The 27,021-nt window shown below is 42.3% G+C and overlaps 1 protein-coding gene across 7 annotated transcripts in view; it reads right to left on the reverse strand.

Annotated features, from left to right (window-relative positions):
• Positions 1-20,993: 20,993 nt before the first annotated feature.
• The window catches only part of LOC118367021 (ATP-binding cassette sub-family C member 4-like), a 50,213-nt gene continuing 44,185 nt past the window's right edge, over positions 20,994-27,021 (reverse strand). For 6 of the 7 annotated variants that reach the window (XM_052493755.1, XM_052493753.1, XM_052493752.1 and 3 more), the window contains 3 exons: positions 26,830-26,953; positions 24,532-24,666; positions 20,994-23,042 (listed from right to left, as the gene is read on the reverse strand). In XM_052493755.1, coding sequence (XP_052349715.1) covers positions 22,947-23,042; positions 24,532-24,666; positions 26,830-26,953 — 355 coding nt within the window. In that variant the 3' untranslated portion in view covers positions 20,994-22,946. The remainder of the gene's footprint in view (positions 23,043-24,531; positions 24,667-26,829; positions 26,954-27,021) is intronic. The other variant, XM_052493754.1, reaches the window with a different exon arrangement.

Raw genomic sequence — 27,021 nt, forward strand, 5'->3', positions numbered from 1 at the left:
AAATCCATAAATTGTGCCCGGTGATAATTACTACGAGGAACAGTAATTACAAGACCATTCATTTACTGCCTAGATTTTGTGCCAGTGGTTGGTTTCACATGTGCCCGATTCATCTGCAGGCAGACAATGTGAAGAGGAAGCTTCTCTTTTTAAGCAGCCAGGTTGATTCTTTGAAGGAACAGTAGGCACACACAGGCTCAGGGTCAAAGCAGATTTGGGTTCGCCCCGGGATCGTAAGCAGGTTTGTGAACCCCTGTGTAGTCCACTCCAGGGTTCTTACATTGATCAGTCACTGGCAATGTAGTGATGACAAAGGTTCCCCATAATATACACTTTTGTTTTGCTTCCGACATTGTGTGCTGGGCATTTGCATCATAAAACCAAAAAGTCCACAGGGACTATTTGGGGCTAAAACCTTGATGTCCTTAGCTCCACTGAAGGCACAAAGGGCTCCCATCCAAATGCCATATTGCTTTAGACGAGAGACAACCTGTATACATCTTGGTCTTTTTCTTCCCAGCCACTTTGAGGCATGGCACAAACGTTGTACAGGCATTCTATTCTAAGCCGCAGGTTGCAGCTGGTCTGCCACTTGCTGTGCACTGCCAAGTGCAAGGAATGGTCTCTTTTATCAGAATGGAGCAAATCTGGGCTAATGTGTCTGCTAGAAAGAGTCCCAGGGAGCCTCAGTCCTCCATTCTTCTGCCATTCTTTCCACTTTTCTCCTCTCTTCCACTTGGGATAATTGCAGTTTAATTGGGTGACAAGAAATAAAAACTGTATCCACATTATCTAGGATTATCTCTTTTTCCTCCAGCCTGCCATCAATTCAAAGAAGCCCATTTATCAGTGCAGAGAGGCTGATGCTTGGTCAGCGACGGGGAAGCTTTGAGCACCAGTTAGCAGAATGAAGTGAGAAGGGGGCCGTGAGCTATGGGAAGAGGGGCTGACAGCTAAGAAAAATGCTCTTTGTATCTTATCGTAAATGTACATTCATCTTCAAGATTCATATCTTTTCAAAGCTTCCAAATCAATAGAAATACTGCAATAATATGCTGGAGAAATATCTCCCTCCAAAAAAATTGTTATGGAAAAATAGTCTTTCATTGTCAGCCCACAGACAGAATTCAACAGCAATAATGTCTGTGTCTTTCTCAAGTGACAGCAAAGCTTGAACTCTACTCTTGTAATCTTAAAATATTTCACCATTTCTACAACACTGGTGATACATCACTTCCCCTTTGTTCTTCCTCCATCCAAATCTGTCTTTGAATACAGAGTGAGCTACAGGTATTGTGGTTTGGTTACTATACGTGCTGGACCCAGTTTCATTCATTGGTGGAGAGTATTCATCCATTTCTTTGGGGTCTTGAATCTTACATGGTGAGGTTATACACATTGAGTCATTCTCAGGCCAGCGCAAGCCTACCTTCCCCTTTGTCAGAGCTGTACTCAACTTTAAAAGCCCCTTTCAGGCAGCCTGAATGCACTTCATTTTCTCTCAAAGAACTTCGCATTGATAGCTGGAAAAGGGAAGGTTGTTTAGAAAAGGACGGAGAGACAATGAGAACAAAAATGAAAGCTTTCAGATTCCATTATGAACATTACCATCCATTCTTCTCAGCTGTTATACATTTCCCGTAATGTTTCCCCATCTTTCAGAGGCTTTTCTAAATGGACCTTGCATCAGGGCCAGGGTAATAAATACTTGAGAAATTATGGAGAAATGCTGTTGCTTGGCATTATGGGGGAAGATCAAGGACCATATGTAGAATCTTCATTTGAGCCAGTATCCTACAGCAGGAAAATAATGCTGCAGCAACAGGACATGTGAATTATTGTGTGGATTATAATTAATGGACATTTTTGAAGGTGATGTACATTTTTTTTTGTAAGGGAAAATCAAGTCTGAAATTTCAAAGTGGAAATGACAAACTTCAGAAGCCTTTTGAACATAAAACACACTACAACAGGGTGATCAAATGAAGGTCCTACATCTGTAAAGCAAGCAGATCAGAAAACTGCTTCATTAATACTTCTCTAGGCAGGTGAAAGAAAGAAGACCTTGCCAGGGCACTATATACAGTACCTATTCAGACTCGGGAGCATTGTGTAAATATTTAAGACGGCCTGATCGTTGGGTAGAAAGAGGCAGGCTTTGTGTGCCTTTGAAGCACTGAAATCTGCTGTACAATGTCTTTGCATGAGTGCTTTCTGTTCAGAATGCAGTGAGTGACCTTAGTCCTTTAAGCACAATGCACATGAAGGTTACAGGAGATATTGTTTGCTTTGAGATGATGTGTGTGTTTTTGTGTGTATGTGTGTGTGTGTGAAAGTGTGCAAGTGTTTGAAGAGGGCCATCGAGCCTCGGTTGTACGCAATGCAACATCCTATGTGAAATCAGTTGCTGAAATCATAACCGAATTGATTTGATCATTAATAAGGTCGAGCCTTCGTGTGATGGCAGACATACAGTGCCTTTGGAAAGTATTCAGGCCCCTTCCCCTTTTCCGTATTTTGTTATGTTACAGCCTTATTCTAAAATTGATTAAATAAAATGTTTTCCTCATCAATCTACACACAATATCCCATAATGACAAAGTGAAAACAGGTTGTTAGAAATGTTTGCACATTTATTAAAATTAAAAAACAGAAATACATTATTTATATAACTATTCAGACCCTTTGCTATGAGACTCGAAATTGAGCTCAGGTGCATCCTGTTTCCATTGATCATTCTTGAGATGTTTCTACAACTTAATTGGAGTCCACCTGTGGTAAATTAAATTAATTGGACATGATTTGGAAAGGCACACACCTGTCTATATCAGCTGGCAGTGCATGTCAGTGCATGTCAGCTGATATAGGTCGAAGGAATTGTGCGTTGAGCTCCGAGACAGGATTGTGTTGAGGCACAGATCTGGGGAAGGGTACCAAACCATTTCTGCAGCATTGAAGATCCCCAAGAACACAGTGGCCTCCATCATTCTTAAAATGGAAGAAGTTTGGAAACACCAAGACTCTTCCTAGAGTTGGCCACCCGGCCAAACCGAGCAATCAGGGGGGAAAGGCCTTGTCCAGGGAGGTGACCAAGAACCCGAGCTCCAGAGTTCCTCTGTGGAGGACAACCATCTCTGCAGCACTCCACCTACCAGGCCTTTATGGTAGAGTGGCCAGACGGAAGCCACTCCTCAGTTAAAGGAACATGACAGCCCACTTGTAGTTTGCCAAAAGGCACCTAAAGAACTCTCAGACCATGAGTAACAAGATTCTCATGAAACCAAGATTGAATTCTTTGGCCTGAATGAAAAGCGTCACATCTGGAGGAAACCTGGCACCATCCCTACAGTGAAGCATAGGTGGTGGCAGCATGGGGATGTTTTTCAGCGGCAGGGACAAGGAGACTAGCGAGGATCGAGGGAAAGATGAACGTAGCAAAGTACAGAGAGATATTTGATGAAAACCTGCTCCAGAGTGCTCAGGACCTCAGACTGTGGCGAAGGTTGATCTTCCAACAGGACAACCACCCTAAGCACACAGCCAAGACAAAGCAGGAGCGGCTTTGAGATAAGTCTCTGAGCTTGAGAGGATCTGCAGAAAAGAATAGGAGAAACTCTCCAAATACAGGTGTGCCAAGCTTGTAGAGTCATACCCAAGAAGACTCAAGGCTGTAATCGCTGCCAAATGTGACATCAGTTTTTTTATTTCATACATTTGCCAACATTTCTAAAAACCTGTTCTTGCTTTGTCATTATGGGGTATTGTGTCTAGATTGATGAGGGGAAAAAACGATTTCATACATTTGAAATAAGGCTGTAACGTAACAATATGTTGAAAAAGTTAAGGGGTATGAATACTTTTCGAATGCACTGTATGAACACAGCCACCAACGTCAAGGGCAGTTTTCAGTATACTCACAATGGGCCAGTTATTATAACATGGACTAGATGGAATTCATTCATTTAGGACCCAGAGTTGTTCCTTGTCAGGCCACGTTGTCCGGAAGAACTCCTGCAAAGCAGGTTTGAGTGTTTTTAACTGGAAAGGCCCACTAAGTTTGCCTTTGTTGGGCCTAGGGAGTGTGATAAGATCAGTGAAAGGGACCAGTGTCCTGCTGACTCAGCCAGTCCCTGTGTGTCATTGTCTCTCTCACACACACAGACTGGGTGGCCCACCCAACACCTACCATACAGTCCAAACTGTGCCTGCTCAACACTGTAGCTTACTATATCCACAGACTATCACACGAAGACAGTGTTCTGATGAAGGATTAGTTTGTCTCCAAACCACCAATATGCAACAACAACAAAAAAAGAAATAGGCCTATAGGTCGAGAAATGTATAATAATACATAGTTATTGCATCAGACGTCTGAATGATGATAAAGATTATCCATGCACTGAAGATGAATTGAGTTATGTTTATCTATACACAGTGTGTCCATAAAAAGTGAATAAATGGTGTGATCCGAGAGAGTGAGGCTGCTCCCAGGACCCGGGCAGTGCTGCTAGGATATTGCTGCGGAGAGGTGAACGACCGGCTGCCACGTTTCAGTCAGTCACTGTTAATCATTTTTACCACGGCCAGCCGTATAACATTACTAAAGGGGAATTGCTTCAGTCTGGTCAGTGCAGGGAGCAGTTTGTCTAATCACAGTGCAAATAAGGTTTGATCACTGTCCAGCGTAATCTAGTCCACGCGCTGCGTTCACAGCCCTAAATCACAGAGCAGGGAGGCTGCAGGTGCTGCCTCACAGACAGTCCTCCCCCTGGGGGCTGTAGACTGGGGAATAAACAGCAAATAAATGGGAGTGCTAGGGAGAGGGATGAGCTGATTAACTCGCTGCAGGGCAGTTTCTCATTATCCCTGTACCTGCCTCAGACCCACCCAGGCCCCGAGTCTTTAGCCCCGTCTGTCCTTCACTCTCACTGGGTGCTGCTGGCTCACAGTGATACCTGGGCTGAAGCCACCGGTCTAATAGTATTTGTACACTGGGTATGGAGGGGGTAGCTTTGTGTGTGTGTGTGTGTGTGTGTGTGTGTGTGTGTGTGTGTGTGTGTGTGTGTGTGTGTGTGTGTGTGTGTGTGTGTGTGTGTGTGTGTGTGTGTGTGTGTGTGTGTGTGTGTGTGTGTGTGTGTGTGCGTGTGTGCGTGCGTGCGTGTGCGTGCGTGTGTGCGTGTGTGTGTGTGTGCTTGTGTACGTATTTGTGCTGTAGCCGAGGCCCGTGCCATCCAGTCTTCCCATGCGGTCTCTTGGGAAAGTGCTAATGTGTCAGTTCCATGGCTCATTTCTTTCAATTACACTGGCTGGTCCAGGAGAGCCTAACAGAGGGCCAGAGACAGCTCCATATGCACACAGCCATCACTGCTTATCATGGGCCACTCAGGGGCTATTCATATAGCCATCCTTGGAGATGACAAATGGGTGCACGTCCTGTCTGTAAACAAGAGTTGTTAGTTATATTTATCTCAGGATTAACATTCTATTAATTCAGGTCATGTTTTCTCCGAGGCGTTGTAGATAGCAGTCACATATGATCATGTGATAACAGTCAAATCTGTAAGATATTCTGATAAAAGTCCTCTCCTTCTCACATGTTATCACCCAACAATATGTATTTGCAAATAGAATATCCAGTCAAGTTAGACATTGGATTGAATAAATAATACCCATTATAAAACATACACAAAACAAACAAAAGAGTAAGCTGTAAATGTGGGCATATTTCATAAATGTGATAATTATTGGCCTCCAAGTCCAATGCTCACATTACCAACATAGCAATTATAGACTGAAAAATAGCAACAGCATTTAAATGCTACCTCATTCTGCCACTGGTAGTGTTATCTGCGCTCCAGAGAAATAGAGAGAATATTCTATTGTACATTGTTGATTTAGCACATCATCTGAATATAAAGCATTATCCAACATACTTTCAATGAGCTACTCTGTTTTTCATTGTACTTTCCCCTATGGTTTCTAAGCAAATTAATTAACATGATACAAAAAAAAAGGTAGAATGCAAATGTTGGAGGCCTCACTTTAGGCCTGCGTATCCTTTTGTTCCACTTTAGGCCTGCGTATCCTTTTGTTCCACTTTAGGCCTGCGTATCCTTTTGTTCCACTTTAGGCCTGCGTATCCTTTTGTTCCACTTTATTGGACCAAATGATTTCATTGGGTCTCTCTGATTGTGTGCAGACACAAGAAGGAACACAGGCCATTGTGAGCATCCATACAAGCCACAATGCAGAATCAAATTCAATTCCCATCAAAACTGCTGGTTGCCACAGAGGCCACAGCGGCCCAGGAGATTAATGAAGATCTGCATTAAGGCAAAGCGCGGGTCTGAGATGGGAGATTTCTCCCAAATAAAAAGGGCCCTTCACCAAGAACAAAGGGGGACCTGAAAAGCAATGGGACGTTCGGAGAGGATGAAATAAATCAAGATGAAAAGAAAGGAGTTGGGGAGTGAAGGGAAATGGTCTGAAACAAACCAATTTCTTTCCCTGTGGTTCGATGTACTTTTCTAAATCTACAAGTTGAAACGTATCATTTGGAATCCTGATGCTTTTGATATATGGCACATACTTGTGTTTGGTCAAGAGCTGGGTAGCAGTCCAGAGGTAAGAAAAGTATGATTTTTGGGGGGACATAAACCTTATACAAGATAACAGATGATTTAAAATGTTTAAATACGAGATAAATATGTTAACGATAGCATTATGAACTACAGTATAGATCCACAAAAACATGTTCTCACATGAAGACAAACAAAGAGTTATTCATCTGTTTATAATAGTTGTATTACATGTATCAATGCATTATGAGGATCCAGTATGAAATGTGACATGCTGTACAGGAGGGCACACAATGACTGACAGTGCCTGAATTAAATGTCTGTGTCTGCTTTGTTCCTTATTATAACAATTATCTGCAGGGCGACATACAAATGTAAGATCTTAATTTGATCATTCTGTTGCTGAGCTTTCTCCTACACGGCAGGAAATGCAAACTTGCAGTGTATTTGAGTTTTCAAAAGGCTTCTAAAGTTTGGAAATTCCACGTTGAAATTTCAGACTTGATTTGCCCTAATGAAAAACGTATCAATCCCTACAAATAATGTCCATTAATTATAATCCACATAAATCACATTTCCTGTTGCTGAAGGATTATTTTCCTGCTGTAGCTCAAATTAAGATCCTACATCTGTACTTCAACTTGATTCAAAAGGTGTGTGAAGTGATTTTGATTCTTCATTTGTTGTGACGTGTTTGGTATAACTTCAGTGATTTGTTCTCTGAATACAGCTTGTGTTGAAAGGTGGCCTGTCAACTTAGAGTTAGAGCAACACCATCTGTTTGGTCTGATACCTTTGAATCTCTGTGTCCCTTTGATCATGTTGTGAGCGATTAACACTTTCTGACAGAAGCTTCAACGTTTCTCAATTTTCTCATTTTAACACTAAGATTGAGGCATTTCATGTCAAAAGTATTGTATGATATAAAAAAAATATAAAAATCTAAATATCCTTTCAAAAGTAGTATTCGCACAACAATGTCGTTTTTTCCCAGGTTTTGACCTTGATTTCAGGTGAATTATGATAATGGTTCATTGTTAATGCATGGTCTGAATGTCGCTAGTTTCTTCCATTCTGAAAAAAGAGATTAAACCGAGATCACAAAGCATTATTCCATTCCAAACTTTTTGGGCGGATGCCACCCAAAACAGTGCACTCCACTCCTTCACATTCTCCGCATGGTGTGTCCCAGCCCGCCATATGTACTTCATTTCCCCGGATTCATAGATGCTGCTCGCCGAAGCAGAACATTCCAGCTGCCACCTGAACATCTCATTATTTTTTGAAATATCAAGCTTGTATCTTCTTGATAAATAATTCGCAATAGTATAATGTATCAGACTAAAACATATTTGCAGGGGGCCATGGAGGTTAAAGTGCCAATCTCACCTTTTTAATTTTTTTTCGCCCTGAAGACAGTGATTTCCATATATAGAGTGACCAGGGTTTGTGTTGAACATGAGCAATCGGGATGAAGCGTGCGGCGACACATATTGCTGTCAGAGATTGGAAATGAGGCCTGCTAACCTGTAGGCAGCCTCGCCGGACCAATCAGCTTTGCGTATTGCCAATGCGTTAGCCGCAACTAAAAAGAATTGTGACTGTGAAGTTTTTATCGGAGTCGTTGACAAACATTACTCTTTAATGCAGTTTTGTAGAAATGCATTCTTATCCCTCTTGGAAGGCATTTATCTACTTGAAACCTGCAAAATGGTTGCCACAGGGAAGGATTTCTTTTAATAGACCACAATAAGCTCAGTATAGGACACATTCTGATTTGGGTGAGAGATAGGGCCTCTGCCTTATATTCATGGAAAATTGTTTATCTTCAAGCAGGAGGAGAGAAAAGGCAATTTTACAATAGCATTTTAACTTTCATCTGAAATGATTCTTTTCACTCATAAATTGTTCTTTAGAATGTGGAGGCAGGTGCTTTTCAAAGTGAATATTAATCTGCAAGAGGAGACATCATCGAATATGAATATCAACCACCCAGGACAAATACAAATAATATATTGCTGCATGAAGGGTAAATATAAACAACATTGTTGCTGCATTTATCAATTCAAGAAATATATGTTTTGTATTTTTACTAGAACTCAGCAACATTTTATACAAATAGCGGGTGATAGATATCTTTATAGTATCTAGACACATTTTCTTTAAGAAATTCCAAAATGATTACATCCACATTTTGGAGGGAGCAATTAAATGAATCCCATCCCCCAAAAAGAAAGTGTTCTGTGGGAAGCAAATGATCCATGGACACTATTCAGATTTGACTACTTTATGCACAAGCACTTTCTCTTAGGCCTGTAGCTTGGGGTCCTTTTCTTGTGGGGTCCCTGTGATATTTGGGCAGGGCCTATCTCTGAGACAGAGTCCAGTGAGCAGGGGACACAATGCAGGAGTGATGCAGAGCAGGGCCGGGAGACGGATGGCCTTGTGCACTCTTAACGCCACTCTCAGGAAGCAGGAAACAATAAATCAATAGACTGTCCCTCTCCAGCAGGGGCCAAATGTAAATACATAGAAAAGAATCCAGAATAAAACAGACTGGTAACTGAAACATGCAGACTCAATAGGGGGACTCCTACAATTGAAATGCCTTTGTGGCGCTTCCCTTACAGCTTGCACCCTGAATCGCTCCACTCACACCAGCATGGCAGGTCATTGCTAGTCTTTTTTTTGTTTTGTCTGCGCTTCAAACCTGAAACTTTAGACTACAAACCAAAAGGTACGATGCCACACGCTCAGTATCTAAAGTAGTTAGATTGCGCAACAAATGTCAGACCTGCTATATGATAAACAGACGTGCCACAATAAAATAGGATCCAACACATCACCAGCAGTGTAGAGGCTCTAGATTCTGAGTCCACTGCTGCTTCCCCGATCCTCTTCAGATGAACCACAGCATCCTCCTAACAGCATCAACCTACACTGTACAGAGCCCAAAGGCACAGGCGGAGAGCTCTCAGCGTGTCAGTGCTGCACGCCACAAGTTCAATTAATGAATGCATAAAAGGTTTAGGTTTTTTTAATGAGAGAATCTGTTGTAGCTCTTTATCGAAGCACTTCATATTTCAGTGAGGTGAAATGTAGCACATTTGCGAGGCAGAACTAATGCTATATAAATCTCAAGTAATAAGCAGGCCCCGGGGGACATCATCTAAACGAAGATTTTGTAGCAATTTGAACCTGCCTGCAATTTGATTCCAGCCTTAAGTGCATTTGTTTAACAGGTGCTTGAGATGCAAGCGTTTCCCCTCCAAAGTGTTGCTATGTCTCCTTTATTAATTTCTGGAATGGTTGTGGGCGGGAGAGTGTGTGAAGAAAAAGGGGCGTTTACAAACACTAATCAAAGGTTCAGAGGGGGCTGACTCTTACATTCACCTCATCTACTTTTTGCTTCATTTGCAAACTAATGATTTAAACCCCCACAATCTGTTTGGGGTCAGCTCTTGTGTATTTTGGATACGCTTGGCTATTAGCATCACTGAAAGCTTCAGATGTGTCAAGGCTGCTCCCCCTCCAGTGGTAGTCACCTACTTTAATTTCCCTGCAGGCCTCAGAGGGGGATGGATTCAACTAAAATCACAAGCTGTTTTGTTGGCAATCCTTTGTGGCCTATAATGAATCTAATGAATATAAAGAGAGAGAGGGAGAGAGGAGGGAGGGAGAGAGGGATGGAGGCGAATACATTTTGACCACGCTGTGTGGCTTTTACTCGACGATTTGTGACCCACAACAATGGGACAATGGCGAGTGTTTTTGTACCCTTAATTTGCCTTTGTGTTTCAGCTTCATCACTTTCACAGCACCGCATTCAAAGTCGTCAGTTAGAGAATAACTGCTGACTCCACCGTCCCCCGGACAAAAGGAGGCTTTAAGATGAATCCCTATCATGGAGCCGGTAGAGCAGAAATTGGGAAAAGAAAACAGACAAAAATCTAAATGGGTATTTACCAGGGGTTCCTTAATAGAGCCCTGAGGCACTCCGCTTCTTGTCTAACCCCACCAAACCGTGTTAGCAGCTCCTCCAGTCACCTTTCAAACTTGCACTACATTTACTCAGCCACCTCAGAGAGGACTTGTAGCAGGAGTTTGGCACGTTAATTAAAGTGGTACATCTGATAGGAGTGTGACTGTGTGCAGGTGGAGCCCCAGTGGAGTAGTGGTGTAGCTGTCAGAGAAGAGCACTGATTTCACAGGCCCCTCAGGTGGCAGGATCGAATTAACAGCTCTATTGTTCACCTCTCAAACCCAAATTCAGGTCAGGTCTTAAACTCCAAAGAAAATAGAAACTTTTAAGAAACTCTCCTAAACACGTGTCTAGTCTACAAAAAAAAAGAAAAAAAAAAGAACGCACCAAAGTGAGACACGCAAATATTATACCCCCAAGGGTCTGTGGCTTTCTCACTCATCATTCTTCACTCATCATTCAGGACTATGCGTAATCATAGCATCCACATTAATGTAGAAGTGTTTAGAAACACTCTATTCTCCACGGAAAGAATGACTTTCGGTCCCCTATAAAGTGGGGACTCTGTACAAAAAAAGTGCTAAACGATTCACCCGATACGAATACAAATACCCCCAAATTAAAGCTGACAGTCATTGTATCATTTCAAATCCAAAGTGCTGGAGTACAGAGCCCCCAAAAAAAAGTCATTGTCCCAATAATTTTGGAGCTCATAATGGAACCTTGCAAATCAAAATGTGTGTGCACTGTAACCATAAATATCGCTTTTTGGATACTTTGAGGGTTCTCTTGTGGACACATATGCACATTTGCAGGGTTGTTGATAAAAAAAAGGTGGTGTGTCACTGCTTTGTGTGAGTATGTTTCCCGGTCCCTATAATCATTTGTATTCATAAGCTACCCTCCACTTAGCAGCTGCCTCTGTGCATTGCAGATTACCATTATGCATCTACAGTGCCAGGGATAAACATCTTTCCCCACTTTTAAAGTTTGCAAGCATGAGGCATATTTAATACCATATGACTTAAGCATCCCTTCAGGTATCACTTGCAATCTTTTTTTAATTCTATATACATTGTTCAACTTTAATGGGTATCTAATTTGTGTTATCAGCTTACAGGGCAGTAAGTAATAATTTGCATGACTGCCCTAAGTAAATATGCTTCCATAAGAAACCCATAGAATAGACTCTGTCATGGATTATACTCCATATTGGCTATGCCCCGATGATCAATGCTTTTAGAAATAGAGAGAACAGATAGTTTGGTCTGCTGGCAAAATCTTTAAATCGAAATTGCAGCATTTCCCAGGAAACCTCTCTACTTTTAGAGGTACGTGATAAGACCCTTCAGCCCCATGCTAGTTTTGCCTCCTACCGGAGATCCGATAGGCCTGATTCCTCCATAAGGTCAATACCAGGTAAAGTACACCAAGCTGAACAAACACATCATATGGATTTGTACTTGAATTATTCCATCCTCTCTGTGGTAATACAACAACAGTGTTAAAATGCAGGAAGTGCTGTCACTATTAGCTTCTCGCGCTCTAAATTGTCCTGCCCTCTTCTGTGGCCCTGTTATGTACACAACTGTGTGTATTCCTATGTGAGTGTGCAGACAGACTACTGTACAAACTGTATCTCTGAGTGTATAAGTATTTTTTTTCATTTCCCCCCATAGAAACCATTCCGGTCTGACCAATGATAACAAGACTGAGCAGACTGAAGGTCAGTGTGATTACTTGAACCGGTTGGCTTTACACAGAAGGGGCTAACGCTACTGATAACCTTCTGCCACTCGCAACACTACTAATACTCCTTAAGACACTGAGAAAGCCTCTGGCACCGTTTGATTATCTGAAACCACTTTGCCTCTGACAGCTCTGATAGTCTACCCAGTACACCCTACCATATGGAGGAACGCTTTTCCTTTCGATTACTGTAAAGGATTACTGTAAAGGATCAAATCAGGTGTAGTCACTGGCATACTGCACACCCCCGCAAGGCAGGGGGGGGGGTCCTCTCTCTGCCCAAAGGCAATATGTGTAGAATTGCAGGAAATGAGCTTTAAAACGGCACATTTTCGCTTTGCCCCATGGCAAAATGTGTAGAATTGTAGGAAATTACCCCCCCCCCCCAAAAAAAAGAACTACAAGACTAAATAAATAAACAGAACTATGCCTTGCTGTTAAAAGAGTCTGACATTGGGTGGAAACTGAATATACGCTGAAGTTAAAGCCATTACTTAAGGAGTAAGAGCATATCCAGTGTATCTAACAATACAAGTCTTGACATATAGGCCTTGATAGAACATAGCAGGATGTTCCATTGTGTGGGGTACATCTCAGAAGAAAACAGGTTGGCATTGTACTGGGTTGCATCAGGCTTGTGGTGTGTTCATGTGTTCTGGTTGTTAGCTTACCAGACAGCTAATCACCATGGTGGTTGGTGGGAGTGCCACTGTAGGAGGCTGATTTTAGGAACATGTCAGAATTACCAATCAGACACGCAAATGCAAACAGCAACAGACAGGCTGTGACGAACATTAGAACACCATCTAAAGACTACCATCGGTTTTTGTTAGCTATTTCCCTCACAGCCCACAGATAGTATTATGGTGCATGTACGTGGTATACCGGTTTGTGCATTATTACTGCCAAGTTGTTTTCAGTATACTATATCCCATTATACCTGCATCAATCAAACCTTCAACCAACTGACTACCGTTGTTAGGCAACTTAAGCTGTCGGTAGTACAGCCTGCATCGCAAAGTGATCACTTGGCCATGCGACCTCATTGCCATGCCTACAATGATTTGCGATTTGCTAAACTATTAGCAAAACCCTGACAGTGTGGTACTGCCTCTTTAAAACCACGCTGGTCAAATATGCATACGGCTAAAAGGTCTGCCCACAAAGATTGATTCAAATGCTAAAGATTTTGGATCAAAAGTGACTCTGATTAAAGCTATCGGTTTCAGCGCCATAGAGGTGACGCTATTTTGCATGTGTCTAGTAATTTCTCCCACTTGGTGGAATTGTTGTTAACGTGGATATAATATCAATGCAAACAATATTAATAACCATGACGTGAGGAGCTGGGGAAATGACACTTAATCAATGAAAACAAATCATGTAGACAGTCCTATGATTATCTGGAGGTGTGTGAATATTAATGCTACTGTCCAAATCAATGGAGGGGTTGCATACATTGTCTCCTCAGTGTAGCCACGGTAAAGAGATTTCTTCCTATTATATCCCTGTTGCATCGCTAAGAACGATCCATTTGGGAGATGCTAAATGGCCATGAGCTAACAGATCATAGTTGAACAACAAAACATTAGTGATTTTGCACTTTTCCGCAATCAAATTGGGATGCTCACATTTCAATTAGCGTTGGTTTATTTCGGTTGAGTGTAATTAAGAGGGTTTTGAGGGGTACATAAGAGAGACAGGTTCATTGTCTCGGATTATTCCGATGTACGTAGCATTAGTATGTAGCGCAGCGCTCTTCAATTAACTGGTATGAGAAACAAGACATTACTTTGGAAACTGGGCAGGTGACAGATTATTTCATTAATTGATAAGATGGCTGTTAATGAAAATATCAGCCAGGAGCGATACAAGTCAACACTCCTACTTCAGTCCACGGAACACACTTCCAGGGCTCTAGTAGCAGACAGGGAATCACCACAACACACAAGTTCATTAAATCAAAGTGGAAGACACCCGACTTGATAATGGATGTTGCACAACTTAGCGACACCACACGCAATGGCTTGAAAAACAAAATTCAAAACAATTCCACAGGAATACCACACTTTGTCACAGCACATTCATACTGTAAATACGTCCAACTTCCACAGAGACTCTTCTGCACTGTCCTACAATATCTATCAGCACACCTTCTCATGCCTACCCAGGGTGAGTAACCTAACTAGGTATATAGCGTGACATTATTGTATCAGTGTCCATTAAGTCACTGAGAGCAATCATAACATTCCGTTCCTTAGGGGTCTGGCTGGGCCAGATTAGGTTGTAAAGGATGCTGCAGGGGGTCAAACATACCACATCTCCCGACAATAATGGCCCTGAATATCAGTTCCATCTCTCACCTGTAATCATTGGCCGGCATTAAAAGCATTTTTTTCAATGGAGGGGACTTTTGCATACTTTTCCAGCGAATGCTTTTGAACTGGGTATAATGTCATCCGTGCTGCAGATATTTTCTGCTTTTGTGCATCTATCCACGGAGAGAATGGATAGGCCTATCGGTTACACACTGGGGGTGATGCATATGCTCTCTAGAACAATGTAACCAACAGATTAAGACCATGATACGCTGTCCACTCTTGTCCAGTGTCATTTTTCAAAAGTTTTTTTTGTCTTCAAAAGAATTGTTCTCCTTACAGATAACAACTGGATCTAACTTTCTCCGCAGGAGCACAAAAAAAAACCACAAGCTTATCTTGCCATCCAAATTGACTCAACTTTAAAAAATCATGTCTCCCAAGTGTCGCGCACAAACCTCCACATAACAGGCCACTTTAGACGTCGTGAGCTCACAAAGTTAGCCGAGGACAGGGCTAGTTCAGTTTACTGTGTCAAATTCAGGGGACTGGGGAGAAGGGGGCCGTTCAACTGGCAACAATAGCACACATTGACATCAACACAAGACCGGCGCTCGGAGAAGTTGTTTCTTTTACTTGGTTTTCTCCGTTTCAAACTTTCAGTTTCTATCTTTCACTTCCAAACAGATGTAGCATCGATTTAGCAAGAAAGTTGTGTACATGCAACAGATACCCTTTCTTGGCATTAAAGACTAATATTTTGACATTATCAGGCAATAAACTCATTGGGGGGGTGGGGTCTAAGGTTTTTGACTGTTTCTTTTCATTCTGTGACTGTAATACGTGTCAGATTATCTAGCTTGCAATCCATCTGTATTACTGTTTCAGATTCACTCAGACGCATTATAAAGACATAAGGCTGATATCACACCATCCTGTGTGTGAGCATTCTGTGACAGCCGTTTCAGCAGATAGCGTCACGATAATCCAACAATGTCACGGTATTAAATACATATCACATTTCCAGTGACAAGACTGCAAGATCAAAGCAAGTGACTAAATACCTTATGCAAAATAAACTTTTGTGAAAAGCACAACTGTTCATTTGCATGAACAATGTGCGATTTCCTTTTTGGAATAACATAACGTGAAAATAAGAATATGAGAAATCCTATGAGAAGAGATACAAAACAACAGTTTAAAACCGCAACGAATGGACAAACGGAAGTTGTTTGAGCAATTGCAGAGCAACACGAAACAGCCCAGTTAGTATACTCTGTCCCACTTTATCAGGCATCTAGACCATTGTCCATGGGGAGTTAACTTTAGACTGACTGTTTACTGGCTGAAAGACTAGGCATGCATCTGAAGCCACACAGGCAAGATAATGTATCCCAGGCCACAAAAGCAGACGAATCACTGTGCATTAAGACTGACTATACAAAAGGTTAACAATGGCTTGCATAAACACCATTTAGAACTGTTCACATGGCATTGAAGAGATGGGCGTCGACTCAGTATTGCAGCAAAGCCGGCGCATTGTGCTGAGGTGAAAAGAAGTCTAATGAACAGGAAGCCTTATTTGAGAGAGCTGACAGTGACCATACAACGGCGCCATTGTGGGCCTGCCACCAACCCTGTGGGTCTCTACATTAGGAAAAATGATGAGAAAGTAAGCCCAAAAGACACACTGGGCCCTTGGACTGACGTAAACGGAGGCCAACAATAACAGGGAACACAAGCTGTCTGCACCTTTACCCAATGCTGCACGTTTACATGCACAGAACATCACCACTCATGGTCCTGATTAAAAGGCCCTGGACAGATGGAACTTTGAAGTAAATTTGGAAAGATTTACCATTTTAAAAGCAAGTTAAAATACATTTCACACTTTTAAAGTAATATATAGTTTAACAGGGAACACTTGTAGACTGTCACACATATACACACACATGGGCCCATGTGTATGCGTACACACACACACGCACACGCACACACACACACACACACACACACACACACACACACACACACACACACACACACACACACACACACACACACACACACACACACACACACACACACACACACACACACACACACACACACCCTGCCTCAAGCTCCATCAATCTTCTACAAAAGGATGACATCACCAATAAGCATTCCCTCAAGCTTTAAGCAATAAGTAACGTTATTTACTGATGAGATAAGCCCTCCCTATTGTCTAGCCCTCCACTTTGCTCTCCTCTCTCGCAGCGGACAAATCAGACAGCATTTTGCTAAGGTGACGGAGCATGCACAGGATTCAGAGCTAAAGCACACAAAGGGTTTGCTATTTGGTGGCCTTTCACATGGCCACAGGCTTAGCCAGTTCAAAGCAACAGGACCAGGTAGAGATCATTGCCACTAAAACCGTTTGTTTTTCCAAAGTATCTTCCTCTTTTTTGTACACCGTATAATAAGGCTCACTTTGTATGTGATGTTTTAAATTCATAGTTGCTACTTCATGAAGCTAGTTTGGAGAAAAGTATGAAACTCACAATTGAGTGAGTATTGTGACCTCTCAAATTTTGTACAGATCACATTTTTTTTTTAAATAAATGATGCATTCCTAGAATTTCATAACTATGCATTACAAAGTGGTATTGATTACAAAATGTGGTGGCTGCATCTGATTAATTTCCATGAAATTGCGATGAAAAATTACTCATCTTGATTTGACAGATAGGCTCTCTCCAAAGACAGTTTAGGGTAATAGAGCATACAGCAGCCAAGAGAGCCTACCTTTGCACTTCAGACAAGTACACATGTCACCTAGCTATATAATTGGAGGTATAACTAGTATCCCGGTCTTAGTAAGGTCAGGTAGGGGTGAGGAGGAAACTGCTGAGACAGCATGGTATGCCTAATAGAAAGGGAAGTGATGACAAAGTGGCATAAACAATAAATAGTCAGCGTTTGTGTTAATGGAAGCGTTCGTGTTAATGTCAAACCTTTCAAGTTTCAACCTTTTGGATTCTATTCCCTTAATATACAAGACGAATACAAAACATGCTGATTAAAAGTGTGGGGTGAAGAATAACCATTTTATTTACAAAGATTTGAGAGGAAATTGAGAAAGTTAAGTCACACAGTTCTCCCAGTTTTACAGTGCCACTTGAGTTTAACTTTTACAGGAAAAATAAAAACAAGCATGTGTGGTAATAATTCTAGTCTAACAGACAGGAATCAACACAGGGAAAAACAAAACATTTCTAACAAGATATAATGCCACCTCGTATCATATTTCATCCAGTGTCAGAGCAAGTCTCTTAAAAGGTGCCATTTGTTGTTTGTTTTTCGGAGCAGACAGTCATGAAAGGCCTTGGGAACTTATCAGATATTCAGTTTGCTGGCGCTTTAGAAAAGCTAAACATACCGTCTCAGGGGAATCCCTCAAGACTCCCAATCTCTCCCCCATGTCACCAGGGAAGAACAAAGCCCCCATAGTCATTTCTCCTAATTTCACTACAGCCTGTCAAAATCCTGTTTTCCTTTTCTCCCTCTCTTCAACAAGTACTTTATGCTGGGATCAGTCAAGTCTGAGCCGCCCACAAAAACCAGCGGCTCTCGCTACGTCGTCTTTCAGCACAAAGTTTGACACAACAACTCCCTGCCATTCACTTCCCTACACCATGCAATTTGCTTCCATTTGTCAAACAGCAGTATCCCTCACAAAAGAAAATGCTGGCACAATAAAAAGTTACAAATACATTGTCCCATCAATCCAAAATGGCCACATGACTAGCTCTTTATTAGCCCTAACAAAACAACTTCCCACAATTTGCAGTACTTTCTCTTGTTATGGATACTTCTTGTTACATTATGTTTTCACTCAATTGATAATGAAACACCTTTTCACAGAATAGAATGTCTTACGCCTCTTTAAAATCAGCAACCACCATATCATGTCTCTTAAAATGCAGACGGGCTGACTGACACAGTCGGAATTCATCCATCATGTCATTCATTGCCTCCTCATTGTGCTGACTCTGATTTTGTATTTGATTTCTTTTGGATTAACTTCATTGTGTGGCCGGATAGGTTTCTCTTCCTGTTGCTCAGAAGGCTATTATTTATTAGAGCTACATCAGCACTACGTTGACAGCATTGCTATTTCCCACCTATTCAGATATGTCTTAAAAAATTCCCCTATTATGTGAAACGTGGAAGGTATCAGGTTAATAATACTTATTGTGCCAACTTTGTTGTTGCCATTCTCGCGGCGGACATTATCGAGGGGCGAGCATAGGGATATACGCTGACTGTAATTGTAGATTGTGCCCCGAGTATTGCTATTGTGGCGGGTGGCGTGCGCTGCAGTCCCAGAAAGGTTGTGAATGCTGTCAACGCTGTGTCAGGTGTATTAGCACCTCGGAGAGCCAGGCTGCTCCAGCTGCTGTGCGCCGAAGCCCTCCCAGGGCCCTGGCCACCAGCCTGACACCAGACACAAAGTAATCACAGATCACAGCGTTTAATCACTGAAACAAGCACTCCAGAGGATCGCAGTGTCAATATCCCACTCTCTCATTATCTGTTTGGATTGCACATCCACACTGTCAGATAAACAGAGTGGAAAATTAAGATTAAAAATATGGAAATTTCATTTCAGGCAGCCGGCTCCTCTCACTGGTCCATTATGCTATTGATTACCTCGGAATTCAATTTCTGTTTCAATGTAAACTTTAATCTATTCGCAACCCAACAATTCAACTCCCCTGGGTCTATTTGAGAGTAAGTAACCATTTAATATGACGGAGGCTGAAAATTCACTGCCGTTAATGAATTGTGTAAATCAGTCAGCTTTAAAAGCACCTAATGGCCTGCAGTTCACGAACCCACCATCTCGGCTCCTTTCTAGAGCCTACTTAACCAAGGCTAAATACTGCCATTTAGACATAACTATTTACTGACACCCCTCTCCAAATCTGGGATGATTACGACTCTCAGTTTGAGGAGAGTCAAGTACCTCTCCTAATTTGAAGAGATAATAGAATATTTAAATTATAACATATTTGGTTACGTTCCTTGATGATTAAAATAAAAGGTAAAAACTAAGAATGTTTATTTGTGAAAATGTTGTTCAACTATGTGTATGGTTTGACCTTGTACCACTTACAGCCTGTTGTGTTGGGGGTGTCAGGGCTAAGACCGCTCGACACAGCTGCTAACTACGGGTAAGGTACCTGAGGTGAAACGACATTCACACTCAACTTAAGATTTGGATTTATCTAAAGAAAAGTACAAGGTTATGTATGACAAGTTGTACACTGAACAAAAATAAACACAACATGCAACAATTTCACTGAGTTACAGTTCATATATGGAAATCAGTCAATTGAAGTTAATTCATTAGGCCCTAATTTATGGATTTCACAACTGGGAATACAGATATGCATCTGTAGGTGGAGGCGTGGATCAGAAAACCAGGCAATATCTGGTGACCACCATTTGCCTCATGAAGCGCGACACATCTCCTTCGCATAGAGTTGATCAGGCTGTTGATTGTGGCCTGTGGAATGTTGTCCCACTTCTCTTAAAAAGGCTGTGCCAAGTTGCTGGAACTGGGACACGCTTTCGTACACATCAATCCAGAGCATCCCAAACATGCTAAATAGGTGGTAACATGTCTGGTGAGTATGCAGGCCATGGGATGAACTGGGACATTTTCAGCTTCCAGGAATAGTGTACAGATCCTTGAGACATTGGACCGTGCATTACCATGCAGAAACATGAGATGACATGACAATGGGCCTCAGGATCTCGTCATGGTATCTCTGTGCATTCAAATTGCCATTGATGAAATATAATTGTAACGCCAACGCTACCATGGGACATTCTGTTTACAACGTTGACATCAGCAAACTGCTCACCCACACAATGCCATACACGTGGTCTGCGGTTGTGAGACCGGTTGAACGCACTGCCAAATTCTCTAAAACATTGGAGGCGGCTTATGGTAGAGAAAAATTACGTTCACTTTCAACAGCTCTGGTGGACATTCTTGCAGTCAGCTTGCCAATTGCACACTCCCTCAAAACATGAGGCATCTGTGGCATTGTGTTGTGCGACTTAACTGCACATTTTAGATTGGCCGTGTATTGCCCCCAGCACATGGTGCACCTGTGTAATGATCATGCTGTTTAATCAGCTTGTTGATATGCCACAACTGTCAGGTGGATTGATTATCTTGTCAAACGTGAAATGCTCGCTAACAGGAATGTAAACAAATTTGTGCACCAAAATTTAGAGAAATAAGCTTTTTGTGCGTATGGGAAATTTCTGGGATCTTTTATTTCAGCTCATTAAAACATGGGACCAAGACTGTACATGTTGCGTTTATATTTTTGTTCTGTATATTGACTCATGGCAAGATCATAAAAAAAGCTAAGACAATACTCATTGTCTAAGTATTCAACTAATAGTTTTTATTCATAGGATTACATTCATATTGCATCTTTAACGGTCATATGATGTCTTGATTTTTTGCACAGCTTTATTGATCAAGTTTAAGAGTCAATCATCTGATTGGTTGTAGTCCCACAAACTAAAAACAGTGGATCAATGGTTATAGTTCCAGAACCGCATACATACAACATAAGTAGCATACGTAGCTCAGATGATCAGATCGGGGAAAAACTGTCGACAGTACACACAATGATTCTCTTCAAAAGTATTCATGCCTTTCGCATCATTTCAGAAGCTCTTTGAGTGGTCATCTAGTATACATGCTAACACACAATCCAACTACTTCTGACCTGCTTTTCATCCACAGCTTTATTCCAAAAACAGAGGTAGCAATAGTCATTCTACTCAGAGTGCAAGAAGACCAAATCTGGTCTTAAAAAGACAAATCAATGAAAACAGTGCAATTACAAAGGATCGATATTCTGATCAAGGCACAATGATTATTGAAAACAATAAGACATGTGGATCCTCTTTTTTTCTATAAGTACAAAATCAAATTTGACTTAAAACTATTAACTTACTGGTCAAACCCACTGTCAGCTAGGTAGGTTTTACTCGGAATAACCTAAAATGTGTATCCAACCAGTATAAACTACTGTTTTTTTTTACACCAGTAAACACTCCACACCCCTAAATCTTTACATGCAACCAAATGCAGGATTGTGAATAATCCTACCCCAGGTGCCATGCAACATACATACAAAAACAAATATTGCAAAACAATCAATACAACACAACCAGTCATTTGTTTTTAATAAAGGCACACATTGCTTCAAACAATTGCTCCTGGGCAGTTATGGACCCATAGCCTATGTATGCTGATCACGTGACACTGCAGCTCCCAGAGTGCTGGGGAATTTCTTCTTCGTCTCCTGATTGTAACCAGGTACAACTCCAGAACTAGTTATAGCAGGGACCTTAAGGGTTGCCCTATTGCCTGGGGCAAGTGAACTGAGCAGTCGGGCAAGTTGAGCTTGCTCTAAAGTCACCCCAGGTGATTTTTTAAAACTGAAAACAACAGGAATGTAAGGAATTCCAGTAGGCTAAGCCTAAAACTAATATTTCGTGTTTATCCCTATTGTTTAAGTGAAAGGCAGACGATATGGAATTTATGGCAGTTAGGAAAGTTGAGCCTTCTCTTTGGCTGTTCCATTAGGCAGGGGATTTTGATTTGAAAACAACCAAACTTATCTTGCGTCGTGATGCGATTTGCCCAACTTTAGTCCCGCCCTGTTCAGCTCCCGTCACCCCCAAAGTTGCTCAGACTGATACAGCATGTCAGATCACTGATGTTTAGGTGTAGGCTGCTAGAATGTTTCTGTAAAGAGGGTTTGCTTGGGTCTGTCAGGAGTGAGTTCTTACCCTGTTTGCTAAAATAATATCTAGTCTATAGACGTGCGTCATGCCCAATTCGTGTGCCCTGTGATTTTCATGAATCTGACAGGTCAACACCCACACAGCACGCTGATGAGAAGGACATAGTGTGCGAATTGACAGATTAGGAGGCAAGGCTGGTGAGTCTAACAAAAACACACAAAAAAAAACAGTAGGCCTACTTTGTCCCCGTTTCAACACTTTTGCGTATTTAAAAAAAAATATTAACCCAAACCATAACTAGTGGGGCGCTGCCCCATATAATTGAAAAGTGCTGAAGCAAAACGCCTGATCGCCACACCTTTGCCAGCGGTGTTGAAGAAGGCATTGTGAAATCAAGAGCTGGATAATATTTGGTACAGTGTGTGAGGCATCCTCATGGTGTGGCCAGCACAGAGGGCCACATTACAGGGGTGAAAAGGTCAGACAACGGTGTCACAGGGCCGTCTCAAAGATGACACAGCTCCCCTCGGACGGGCTCAGGTCCGTCAGTCCGTTGATCACATTGGGATGGCTTTTGTTCATGTGAACCTGAAAGGGTATAAGGAGAGCAGAGTCACACAGATTCTACTGTAGCTTGTCGTTTGAGGTAGAATCTGTGAATGGCTGATTTAGGATGGATCTCAGACTGGATTGAGGAATTTGTCTCCCACCGGAGCACGCAAAGTGGTTATTTTGGTCTCGTAAGAACTCTTTGGCGATAATCACAACAATAACGTAGACTTCAAACACCCTGGTTTCTTACGGACTATGCTGTTTAACATGACAATTTATCACCGATACAAGATCTAAAGCAAAATGATCTTGATACATACAAAACACTCATTCAAAATGGCTATTGAAATACTGTTGTTTTCCACAGAGAGCCAAAAGGTGTGCTTTTATCTAGTTCCAGCCGGCACAAAGAGGCTATGACAAACCAAGTATTTTGGCAACACGAATGCACACGCAGAGGGGAAAACAGGTGAAAACGGTTAGCCACAATATCAGATACACTTCCAACTCAGGGATTGTCATTCTGCTCAGACAAAAGGAACGAGAGGTTGGTATCAGATGATTTAATGTATTTAAACCTTGACTGACAACTATAGAAAGTTCACACTCGGTTTGTGAGACGTCTCAGTATTTAATAAGTGGTGCTAGAGAGCGGTTCTGGGAGTTGGAGTAATCTGATCTGGAGAGAGCAGCCCACAATAAAGAAAGGAGACGTAAGGGTCTGAACAATGTCTCTACCAATCCGCCACTGTGCAGGAGAAGACGATACCAAATAATGCGACAGTGTGCTGAGTCTTTGAAATCAGTATTTTACCCATTTCAGTCTGTGGCTGGGGAGATACAGTTCTCCTGATAAATTTGTACCAGGGACAGAGAGAAAATGAAATGATGCCTACTTTTTCTTATTTCACAAAGACCTGTTTGAAGTTGCAATATCGTATCTGTCGTCCCTGACAGATGCACATAAAAATGGAATTGAACGATGAATAGCTACCCAGCCCTTATCTGGAGAGTGGCTGAAGGGGGAATACATCACAAATGAATTTCAAAGCAAAAAATATATATAAGGATGTGCTCTATTACAGTAATCCCCATAGGAAGTTTATCCCAAATCGAGACAAAGTTAAAACCCAATATTTCAAAATAGATAAAGAGCAAAGAAAGCTGCTTTTCTAGAATGATCTCTGAAATGATTTCAAAATTACATTTTTGGAAATAGATTACACGGACGATTCATTAGATAATATCAGAGTCATGTAAAATGACAAAAGGGACATTTTTCGCATGAAATTAAAACTTATGGTATAGAATATAGAAATGCAGCTACATTAATAGCATTACACACATTCAGTACAAATATTCACAGAACTCCCTTGTGTGTACGACTGACTGTTGTTTTGGGCAAAGGGACGCCAGTTGTTATAAGGCGTGTGTTATAAGGATTAGGGTGACTGTAGCTGTGTGCACTCAGAGTGCTGACTGAGTTAGGACAAAGGAGGAGGGCGGGGTTGGTCGGGTCGGTTACCTGTTTGGCTGCATGGAGCAGGGAGGCTGCCTCTGCCTTGCCTGTCTGCTGGACCATCTGGTAGAACACTCCTTCCTGGTTCTGAAGCAGAACGTAGGGCTCATCGTATTCCTGGATCCTCCCAGCATCTAGAACCTGCAATCAGACACAGGAGAGAGTAGTAGGGCGTGAGCCACATAGCCTATATACTTTAATACTTAAAAACGAGCCTTTCAGCTGTTTCACTGGTGAGTGATCCGCACAAGACAATAGAGGTCGAGTGAGAAACAGTAGTTCTCTGCTGTCTCGGGAACCATCCATTTCATGTGACTCACGCCAACAACAAACACCAGGGCTTGTTATTGCCTGACGGGGCTGTAGCTGCTGTGAACGTGTGCGCTGACAGTGTCAGACAGAAGATCAGGCCTAAGCAAGGTTATCCATGCATTTATCCATGCATGCATTTCAGCACCGCAAGGGTGGTCCTCAACTGTGTCAAAGGCAACAATCACACCTTTAGCACGCTTCGGAAAATTACCATCGTGTCTCTGTCATCACATGCATTGTAAAACAGGCAAAGAATAGCTCTTATTCAAGGAGCTCCATAAAGGCCTAGCATTACATTCAGTCTCCCTTTCAAAGGAGTGAGATCTTCTGAAAATAGGCAAAGCACACTCAAAGCACACTCTGTTACATCTTAAGCCACATTTTGGAACAGTAACACATAGCATTGTGTGAACAACAGAACACTGTATTTCTCTACCGTAGCTAGCTCCGTAGAACATATGTAGGCCAAAGAGTTTCCTACTCAAGAAAACTCTCTCATTCATCAGGGGTGTCGCTTAATCACTTGGACGAGGCAATTCAGGTGGGTCCCAAGTCTGTTCTATCAAACAGCGTGACAATCTGGGGGCGTTTGACACGGGGACAGGTGTGGAAACGTTCCCGCTGTGTGACATTTGGCTTTTCCTCTTGCCCATCTCAACAGCCATTTACCGGGTCAGCCAGTGTCCTAGAGGACAGGAAACAAATGCTGCCACAAATGGCACTAATTGGCACCTCTGCAGGCAGTGGGCTGGAAGAGGCCAAAGATCAACTGGCACGAGGGCATGGGGGGCACGGGCTGGCCTGGTCACCTCTCAGTCTCTCCCCACCTGGCCACACTAAGAGGGGGTGAGATTGGGGAGTAATGGGGCCGGCTGTTACTTAGAGCTAAACTCTTGGTACTTCACTGACTGGGCTGGTTGTAAAGTCTGACCCTGATCTATTCTTAGATACTGTACTGTAGAGGCCTTGACAGGTCTAAAAAAGTTGGACCCGTTCCAAAATGGACCTGGGGCATCCCCATCCGGACCCGGTATGCATAAATTAATTCAGTAAATATAGAGACCCATTCCCGAACAGACACGAGGACAACTAGACCCATTCCGTAAAGATCTGGTCCGATCCAGACCCGTTCCGGTCCGATCCAGACCCGTTCCGATCCGAGTAAGGGAGCAACAGAAAAGTCCAATTGTAAGCTACCTTATTAACCAGAGCTGAGAAAGTGCAAGGGAGATGAGGTACAGAGAGGTGATGCTCTACCAGGGGCTGTGCTGTGTGTGTAGGCTACTGAAAGTGACATAGGGAGGAGGGAGTGACGGCAACCAACAAAGCTGACTTGCGCTATAGTAGACTAATAGCTAGGTTATTATCATCCAATATGATTACGTAGCACCCGTCTTGACTGCATCAAACTGCGAGAAGTTAAGCTAATTGTGGCTGCATACACGCTCTCGTCCTACACAGTTACAAACAACTCCATTCAGAATATAAAGTAGCAGACTACTTTTTGGCTCGAGGTCTTTGTAGCCTATCCTCCTCCTTTAACTTTTAATTCCACCACATTAAATCCATCTTCCATTGATTAAATATCTCAAACCTTTTTCCCCACACGGAGGTTCTATGACTGTAGCCTATTGTCGCTTTGATGACTTATGATTGGCCAACAACAACAAGTTACATGTAAAAAGAGTCTCTCCCTCTCCCCGTCGCGGTCGGATCTGCATGGGTCTCTCCGGACAAGTCAGTTATAATTAAACATACCCGAGACCCGTAACAATCATATCAGATCTGACCTAGTACTGTGAAATTATTTAGAATTCTGGATCCGGACCTGCTCGGTTTCCGGATCGGGTCTCGGGTACAGGTGGATCCGTGAAGACCTCTACTGTATAGTAGGAAGCAGAAATATGTGCAAGCTTTTTCATATTGAGTGTACCGTGAATGGCTCAGTGAAGAAAATGTGTACACACAGTGCTAGCCACATGGTTACTTAACACTGGGGGGAGGCCTCACCAGGATCCGGTCACAGTCGATGATAGTGTTGAGTCGGTGGGCGATGGTGAGCACAGTACACTCCCTGAACTTCTCCCGGATGGTCTGCTGGATAAGGCCGTCGGTTCTAAAGGAGCAGGGGAAGAGAATACCTCAGCATCCATGCAGAAACAATACATTCTTCCTACACACCCC

Source organism: Oncorhynchus keta, chromosome 34 (genome assembly GCF_023373465.1).
Source record: "Oncorhynchus keta strain PuntledgeMale-10-30-2019 chromosome 34, Oket_V2, whole genome shotgun sequence".
Lineage (NCBI taxonomy): Eukaryota > Metazoa > Chordata > Actinopteri > Salmoniformes > Salmonidae > Oncorhynchus > Oncorhynchus keta.